Source organism: Cebus imitator, unplaced genomic scaffold, assembly GCF_001604975.1.
Source record: "Cebus imitator isolate Cc_AM_T3 unplaced genomic scaffold, Cebus_imitator-1.0 Scaffold775, whole genome shotgun sequence".
NCBI classification, from domain to species: Eukaryota; Metazoa; Chordata; class Mammalia; order Primates; family Cebidae; genus Cebus; species Cebus imitator.
In genome coordinates, this window is record NW_016108090.1 from 178,355 (window position 1) to 188,037 (window position 9,683).

General features: G+C 39.1%; 1 protein-coding gene across 1 annotated transcript in view; it reads left to right on the plus strand.

Moving 5' to 3' along the window:
* Window positions 1-9,683, plus strand: part of LOC108297138 (zinc finger protein 506-like) — a 42,425-nt gene that overhangs the window by 8,138 nt on the left and 24,604 nt on the right. The window contains 2 exon segments of the mRNA XM_037735304.1: window positions 7,928-8,054; window positions 8,570-8,665. Coding sequence (XP_037591232.1) covers window positions 7,928-8,054; window positions 8,570-8,665 — 223 coding nt within the window.

The following is a 9,683-nucleotide window of genomic DNA, read 5'->3' on the forward strand; positions in this document are numbered from 1 at the left end:
CCTGCCTCAGCCTCCTGAGTAGCTGGGATTACAGGCACGCACCACCATGCCCAGCTAATGTTTTGTATTTTTAGTAGAGACGAGGTTTCACCACGTTGACCAGGATGGTCTCGATCTCTTGACCTCGTGATCCACCCGCCTTGGCCTCCCAAAGTGCTGGGATTACAGGCTTGAGCCACCGTGCCCGGCCTCAGCTGATTTTTTTAATGCCTAAAAGAAAAAGTACAGAATGTGTATCCGGCTATGTGATAGGTAAGAAAAGAGAGCACCGTCTAAGTCATAATGGGAAGGATATTTCTTTCCATAAACTGTTCCTACAGCACACAAAGGATGGCAAATTTTGTTAATCACAAATATTTTCCAAGATTATCTATGTGTTTCATCTTTCCCCATTTCTTTTCTTTGTTCTATGCATTTCTTCTATTTGGCTTTTCCTGGGCTGCATCTTATACATTAAACTGGTAAACATAACTACAGTGTTTTACTGAGTTCTGTGAGTAGCTCTACCAAATTACTGAACTTCAGGAAAGTTATGGGAGTCCCCAATTTTTACAGTAGCTCAGAAGCATAGATGGGCCTATGGGGTTTGTGACTGGCATCTGCAGTGAGGATAATGTGATGGGACCGAGCCCTGAATCAGGGTCTGTGCTGACTCTGGGTGGTGTCACAATTCAAATGTTAGACAATCAGATGGCTGGAAAATTGTTTGATGTTCAGGAAACTCTACAGATTTGGTGCCAGGAAAAAAAAAAAAAAAAACTATAACGGAGGCCTGGCCTGGAATAAAACTCTTGGTGTTTGGGAATGGGAGGCTCTGCTCTCCTTAACACAGGCTGTCACACTGCCCATTGTCCTGTGATTCCAGGTCTTCTCCCAGGATGACAGAGGACTAAAAACTTAAGAGAAAAGAAGGTGTGATGACAAACCCGCTTTTCTTGCTGCTGCCACCACAAAATTCCCACCCACACACAAACACACACACTAGATATTGACATGTCCACCCTCCTCCCAGGACTAGGCACCACACTCAGGAACTTGACCACAGCATTTTTGATCCTTGTGTTTCTTGCCAAAAACTCACAAGTGTGTCTACAAATTTTCCGGCATATCCCCACCCCCAGACACTGAATCTGCAGGAGCAACCTGTTTTCTCCATCTACCTAGGATTATGGACCACCTGTTCGTCTCTCCTAAAAATACAAAAAAAAAAAAACAGAAAGAAAGAAATATGACTAGGATAGGAGAACATGAGGTTTGTGAAGGCTAGGAGTAGAATGATGTGGCTTGATTCTGTATCCCCACCCAAATCTCATGCCAAATTGTAATTGTAAAAATATAGCTAGGGGTCTAGTTGTATTATGCATACGACTAACCTTAAACTTTACTTTTAAAACAAAAATTGGCCGGGCACGGTGGCTCAAGCCTGTAATCCCAGCACTTTGGGAGGCCGAGGCAGGTGGATCACGAGGTCAAGAGATCGAGACCATCCTGGTCAACATGGTGAAACCCCGTCTCTACTAAAAATACAAAAAATTAGCCAGGCATGGTGGCAGGTGCCTGTAGTCCCAGCTACTTGGGAGGCTGAGGCAGGAGAATTGCTTGAACCCAGGAGGCAGAGGTTGCAGTGAGCTGAGAGTGCGCATCTGCATTTTATCCTGGGTGACAGAGTGAAACTCCATCTCAAAAAAATAATAACAATTTCAAAAAAATTTTTTTTGCTATTTTCTCATTTCTTAAGGAATTTAGATTATATGTAGATATTTTTCTCTGCTGTTTTGAAATATACGTAAATCATATTAACAGCTAAATAAACTTTTTGTCATTTTTCTGACTCCAAATTATCTTTTTTTAGTACCTCAGGTTTATTGCTTTGCTTTTGCTTCCAAAAAGTTTTATTTTGTTTTTAGTTTTTTAAAGTAGACACAGAATTTGTTTAGATAAAAGCTCGTTTTAAGAGCACACAGAAGCGTAACACAAAGGTAGGATTAAATTTAGCAATGCAGAATGATAAAGACTAAAATATACTGTTTTTTTTTTAAAGAAGCATGATTGTCCAAGGTAATTTTCTAATATTTGCAGCCTGAAGTACTTACACTGCAAAAGCAAGAATAGTTGAGTGCATTAACTGACCAGTACAGTCTGTGGTTGTATCTTGTTTTCTGTTTATTCCTTCGGAACAATTAGCATAGTTACGTGTAGGGTTTTTAAACATTCTGCATTCATATAAATTAAACAATATTTTCTTTTTTCTCTTTTTTGAGATAGACTCTCACTCTGTTGCCCAGGCTGGAATGCAGTGGCATGATCTCAACTCTCTGCAATTGCTGCCCCCCAGGTTCAAGCAATTCTTTTGCCTCAGCCTCCTGAGTAGCTGAGGTTACAGGCATGCACCACCACTCCTGGCTAAGTTTTTGCATTTTTAATAGAGATAGGGGTCTTACCATGTTGACCAGGTTGATCTCGAACTCCTGATCTTAGGTGATCTGCCCACCTCAGCCTCCTAAAGTGTTGAGATTACAGGCATGAGCCTTAAACAATATTTTTTACCATAGTGTGAATATAAAGCCACAATACTTACTTTAAATGACTCACTTAAATGGTTGTTTTAATATTATTTATACTTTTGAAATATAAAGTGTTTTATCTGAAGTATAGTTGCAATTTTTTTTTCTTTCTTTCTTTTTTTTTTTTGAGACGGAGCCTTGCTCTGTCGCCAGGCTGGAGTGTAGTGGCGCCATCTCGGCTCACTGCAACCTCCGCCTCCTGAGTTTAAGCGATTCCCCTGCCTCAGCCTCCCAAGTAGCTGGGATTACAGGCACCCACCACCACACCTGGCTAACTTTTTTTTTTTTGCATTTTAGTAGAAATGGGTTTCACATGTTGGATAGGATGGTCTTGATCTGTTGACCTTGTGATTTGCCCACCTCGGCCTTCCAAAGTATTAGGATTACAAGCATGAGCCACCGTGCTCGGCCAGTTGCAATTTTAAAAAATGCTACATAATTGGCCGGGCGCAGTGGCTTATACCTGTAATCCCAGCACTTTTGCAGACTGAGGTAGTCGGATCACCTGGGGTCAGGAGTTTGAGACCAGCCTGGCCAACATGGTAAAACCTCGTCTTTACTGCAAATAAAAAATTAGCCAGATGTGATGTTATGCACCTGTAGTCCTAGCTACTCAGGAGGTTGAGGCAGGAGAATCACTTGAACCCGGGAGGCGGAGGTTGCAGTGAGTTGAGATTGTGCCATTTCACTCCATCCTGGGTGATAGAGTGAGACTCCATTCAAAAAAAAAAAGAAAAAAAATGCTGCATACATTATGACTAGTTCATTAAAATTATTTATATTTCGATATTTATTTATATCTAATATCTAAAGAAAATTTACTACCAAATCGTTACAGTAGATATTAGTCTGACATCTTTATTACTTCATTCAATAGGGATAATTATGAGTATACACAGTTTTAGTATCTTTCATTTCACTAAATTGGAATGCTGCTATTAAAGAACAAATTAAGACAGGTGATGTGGCCAACCAAAATCCATAATGGCCCTGCAGTTAGCTGTTTTTCAAGTTCTAATATATTCCACTGTATGAACACAGTCAGTTCTATTTCTTCGTGAAAAGTGCTGTTGGAATTTGTTAGATGTATTTCAGTATAGAACCCCCATTTAATGGCTAGGAGATGAGAAAGCAGCAGAGATAGAAAATAAACTTTATAAAATTCTTGTGAAAATATGCCTTCTTTCTTTATAATTCTCGTGTTTCTCATGCTGAGAGTAGCTGTGCACTTTGGGTGTTTTTAAATTTTTTAATTTTTTTCTTTCTTTTTGCTGTTTCCATCTTCAATATTTTCAGCTGAACTTTGGGTGTTCAGAGAGAAATTTTAGGAAAATATTTTCTGGCTGACTTGATCAATGTTATATCTCATCTGTATTTTAAGATCTTTTTAACTTTTTTCTTTTAAAATAATCTTGCTAAGATGAAGATATGCTTTTTGTTTTGGTTTGGTTTTTGATACGCAGTCTCACTCTGTCACCCAGGATGTAGTATAGCGGCCTGATCTTGGCTTACTGTAACCTCCACCTCCCAGGTTCACACGATTCTCCTGCCTCAGACTCCCAAGTAGCTGAGACTACAGGTGCGCACCACCATGCTCGGCTAATTTTTGTATTTTTAGTAGAGACGGGGTTTTACCATATTGACTAGGTTAGTCTTGATCTCCTGACCTTGTGATCCACCTGCCTCAGGCTCCCAAAGTGCTGGGATTACAGGCATGATCCGCCACACCCAGATGAGATTTGTTTTTCTCTTTAATGCTTTCAGTGTCTGTTTCAGAAGCCCTATTATTTTCCGATGGTGTGTGAATGAGGTGGGCTGTCACAGTGAGAACTTTTGGAGCTATCTCTTTCTGAACTCATGCTGGAAATTCAGCAGTATTTTTTCCATGTCACCATTATAAGAAGAAACTGAGGCTGAAACACTGCTTTCACCTCCATTATTGTGAAGGTGCAATTCTACCCACAAGGCCTGCAGGCTCTCCTCCTGCAGCTCAGGCTTTACTCTTTGATGTGACACTAGAGTGCTGCTGTGACAAATGGGGTTCACAGCAAATGTGAGCTGTGCTCTGGGCTGTGCCTCAGTGGCAGATGGTAGAGGTCAGGAGAGGACACTAGCAACCAGGAGAAAGCAAGCAGGAGCACTGTAGCGCAGGGCCAGGGAGTACAGAGCCACTGCTCTAAAATGTAAATAGCCAAAAAGATAGAACCCTGTTCAGCCATTTTTGTAGCAGAGTGAAAGCCTACCTTCCTCAGGCACCTGGCTTCAGGCTGCTAAACCACCTCCTGTTATGAAGACGTCAAAGGTTTGTCATTAAATATAAGGAATTAGCATACACAAATGGCCTCTTCAATCTCCAGGTGAATTTAGGATGGACTTTGTATGACATGGTGCTATAAATTCTTCTACTTGTGAGTTGATTATGGTGAACATCATACTATGTTTGCAATCTCTTAAGCAGATAGACTATGATGCATGTCACTTTCAGGTGTATTTGTGTAATAAAAGCGTTTTCTTTCTGTTATTGTGGAGTTTCTCTGGGGCTGGAGAAAATGTTTCCTTTGATTACCAGAGATGATATAAACACATAAGGTGCCAACCAGAATTTACTAAAGTTGGACCTCTCCCTCAGGCTTCCAGTCAACTCACACTTGTGCCGCACAGTGCAAGCTGTCCTCTAAATACTCAGGCAGAATTGTGTCTCTGCCTATTCGGTGTCTGTGGTCGTCTGCAGTCACTTCTGGAGAGGGTAGACCAAATTTCTACAAACTTCACAGTGCAGCAGTTGTTTTACCTCTTTCAATGACTACTGTATGTTGAGACCTGAAACTGATTCAGAGACCATGGAGCCCAGAAACCCAATCAGAGTAACACGTGTGCACTGAGCAGACATCTAGACATGAGAATCTCCACTTTCCCATTCCTCCTCTTGCTAAAATGCTCACAATTATGTAGGTAACACCTGCTGCTACTCTAGCCATTCAGGCCTTAAATCTGCAGCTTCAAATTTTGAATCCAGGTCTTGAGATTTGGAAAATAAAAAAACTTTTATCTGAAAAATGCAAGTCCTTTTGGTTATCAAACTCAGAGACGTTAAAATGAAAGTGCAGTTATGTCTTACTTCCCTTTTTGACCTAGGTATTTATCTCTCGAAACTGTTCACTATTGCCCCAAGTAGGTATAAATTAAACTACTTTTGCCACATTGGACACTATATCTCATACCATAACCATAATGATATATATACGATATATATCTAATCAATAATCTGTTATTTCTGTAAATAAATAAAACTTTCTGACAAATAACTTTGTATCAACCCACTCTCTGTTCCTCTTGTTGTCTTTACAAATCTTCTTGTAACTGCTGTGAATCAAATTGTAGATTCCAGGCAACTTGAATCATATTACAGAAAGTAGGGCCAAAATTACCAAGTAATAATTTATAATCTCATTAAAGCTTGAGAGGCAATGCTTAGCTTAGTGGTTATCAGCCCAGGCTTCTCATTAGGATCACGTGGCCAATTTGCAGAAATCTCTTGTGCCCTCCCTACAGCTTCTGTTTATTATTCTGGGTGGAAGCATCCATGTTGTTTTAATGAAGTGCCTCATGTGACTCTTAGGTGAGGCCAGAATCAGGTATGAGGGCTTCAAGATACATTCGTGGGAGTTAAGTTCCACCTTTGCACTAAAAGGTGGTCACAGGGCCTGCTGTGTTTGGGTTTCGTAGGGACAGGTCAGTGTGGAGCATTTTCCCATTACTGTAGCAGAAATTACTGGTGTCTGTGGCAGGGGAGGTCACTTGATGACAGGAAAGAAGAAACTTTTATTTCTATCTTCATGGAGAAGAACACTGTTCCTGAATCTCTTCTGCTTATAGGACAGGAATGAGTGGACTTTTTTTTTTTCTGACAGTTGATATCATGTTGGCAGGTAAACATGTGTTACTGACACTTTTAAGGAGATATTCTCAAGATGCAGGTGTAATTTGTCCAGAGAATCTCATCTGAAAAGAAATTCCAAAGAAGGAGGAGAAAGGAAAAAAAATTGCTTTTCTTCTGGTGAACATGTCTCAGGTGAAGAGCTGTGTTCACTCTGCCTCCTGGACTGCCATGCATTTAGTACTTGCAAACCCTTTCTTCTCTACTTGTGTCTTTCTTCCCTAATGAGTTTGGTTCAACTACTTTTTAAAATTCTTATGATAGTCAAGGGTCTCTGAAAAATATTTCTTTCCTATTTTCCAGAGCCTCCTCTGCCTTGTCTGTCATAGCTTATGTGCAATGCAGAATTCTCAGTAAGAATTTATGATTCGTAATATTAAAAATGCTCCTTTTGTGGAAGTTGAACATGGAAAGATATGGATAGTCAAGATGCCTATTTGGGAAAACTGTTGTCCTTAGTAAAGATGGAGAACATTGATGTTGAGGCTCCATTTGTGTGTTCCTTTAGCTCTATGCAGAGCAGAGTAAGAAACTGCTTATTTAAATAAAATAGCATTTATTACCCAGAAAGTTCTGAAAAAAATTATTAGGACATACCTGCTTTCTCGGGTGCTAAATGAAGCCTACTTAAAATTACTACTAAAGACCTGGTGCTGTGGCTCACACTGTAATCCCAGCACTTTGAGAGGCCAAAGCGGGCAGATCACCTCAGTTCTGGAGTTGGAAACCAGCCTGACCAACATAGAGAAACCTTGCCTCTACCAAAAAAAAAAAAAAAATTAGGCCGGGTGTGGTGGCTCAAGCCTGTAATTCCAGCACTTTGGGAGGCTGAGGCGGGTGAATCACCTGAGGTCAAGAGTTCAAGACCAGCCTAACCAACATCAAGAAACCCCGTCTCTACTAACATTACAAAAGTAGCCGGGCTTGGTGGTGCATGCCTGTAATCCCAACTATGTGGGAGACTGAGGCAGGAGAATCGCTTGAACCTGGGTGGTGGAGGCTGCAGTGAGCCAAAATAGTACCACTGCACTCTAGCCTAGGTAACGAGTGAAACTCTGTGTCAAAAAAAAAAAAAAAAAAAAGTGAGAGGTGCCTTCTAACTCAACTTGTCTCTTCTGTCTGAAAAACAGTCACAACTCATTTCGTATGATGTAAATATAGCACTCAAAAACGTACGTGTTCGTGTTCATGCCCTTTATTATCTAGAAAAATATCATATTTGAACTGATGCTGTAGATCTTACACTGCTCTTTTTTCTCAGAGTTAGAGAAAGCATTAGAGAATATTTTTGTGTTGGAAATGACTTTATTGGATAATTTTAGTTCTATAAGTCAGAACCAGTTCTCTTTACTCTCTAATTTCACCTTAAGTCAAATTAAAAATTCTGCTCATTGTCACTTGGTAAAAATCTGTGAGTGTTTTTCAGGGACCATTGCAATTTAGAGATGTGGCCATAGAATTCTCTCTGGAGGAGTGGCATTGCCTGAACACTGCACAGCGGAATTTGTATACAGATGTGATGTTAGAGAACTACAGAAACCTGGTCTTCCTTGGTGAGGATAACTTGAATACACAATTCATAATATACCCTAAAGGTTTTCTCTTTTTATTTTTTATTTTTTTGTAGAATGTATTTTGGTAATTTATTCTTTGCATAAAAGAATTTCAGATTCCCTTTTTCTAGAAAATCTGTAGAATTTGTTCATTTAGAAAATTATTTCTTCAAGATGTTTTCATCTTAATCCAAACTTTCCACGTTCCTGAGATGAGCTGTATTCTTCACTCTAAGTTAATGGTAATTCCAGAAATTTAGTGGCATAAAACACTGTTGCCCCTACCTGAAAATCTAATTGCCACCACCAACTTTTGATTCAGTATTACCAGGTAGTAAAGTTAAGAAACCTACAAATTGAAAGTATTTTCTGAATATTAGAAATTTTAGTTATAAATTAGCATTTTGGCATTAACTTACTAGATTATTTTATCACATCCTCTCTGCTGAGCTCATTACTAGCTTGTAATTGGAGAATATGAGCAAGATTCATGTTATTTATTTTTAATAAAACAGGTATTGTTGTCTCTAAGCCAGACCTGATCACTTGTCTGGAGCAAGGAAAAAAACCTTTGACTGTGAAGAAACGTGAGATGATTGCCACACCCCCAGGTAGGTGTGAATAAAAATGAACACAACAGATGACACAGATAAGAGGTCCCAAGGTCAAAGAGAAATCCAGTCCTTAAAATGTGATTGGGGAAGCTGTGTTCCCAAGGAAATAGTTCCTGGGCAGCTATTTTGTTTATTTGTTTCAAATTTGTTTTCACAAAGGGACATCTTCTGTCTTATCCTTTTTAAATTTTTTTTCTTTTTTTTGCATCAGGTCTGAAATGTGTGCCAGTGGTGGTTTCAGTTGAATTTTTTCTTCTTTTTTTGAGACAGAGTCTTGCCCTGTCACCAGGCTGGAGTGCAGTGGCATGATCTTGGATCCCCGCAACCACTGCCTCCCAGATTCAAGTAATTCTCTTGTCTCAGCCTCCCAAGTAGCTGGGACCCAGGCGCAAGCCACCACACACAGCTAATTTTTGTATTTTTAGTAGATACGGGGTTTCACCATGTTGGCCAGGATGATCTCGATTTCTTGACCTTGTGATCTACCCGCTTCATCCTCCCAAAGCGCTGGAATCACAGGCATGAGCCACGGCACCCCGCCTTCAGTTGAATTTTTTTGTTCATTTCTTTTCACAGTCCATTGTGTTTTTATTACTATATAGTCTTGAAACATAGTTTCACATTATAAGTGTGACATCTTTCTGCTTTGTTCTTTTTTCTCAAGATTGCTTTGGCTATTCAAAGCTTATTTTAATTTGATGTAAATTTTAGAATTGTATTTTCCATTACTGTGAAAAAAACATACCAGTGGAATTTTGATAGGAAGCTTATTGAATCTCTAGATCACTTTGGATGATATTGCACTTTAATAATATATATTCTTTCAATTCATAGACATAAAACATTTTAAAATTTATTGGGATTTTCTCTAATTTTTTCATTTTTTTAAATATTGTAAATATGTTTTATCTCCTTGGTTAATCTTTTTTCTCTCAGAAATATGTTATTTAATGTTACAGTAAATAAGTTTTTTTCTTCCTTTATTTTTTCCTGTTTTTTTTTTTTTTTTAATTTT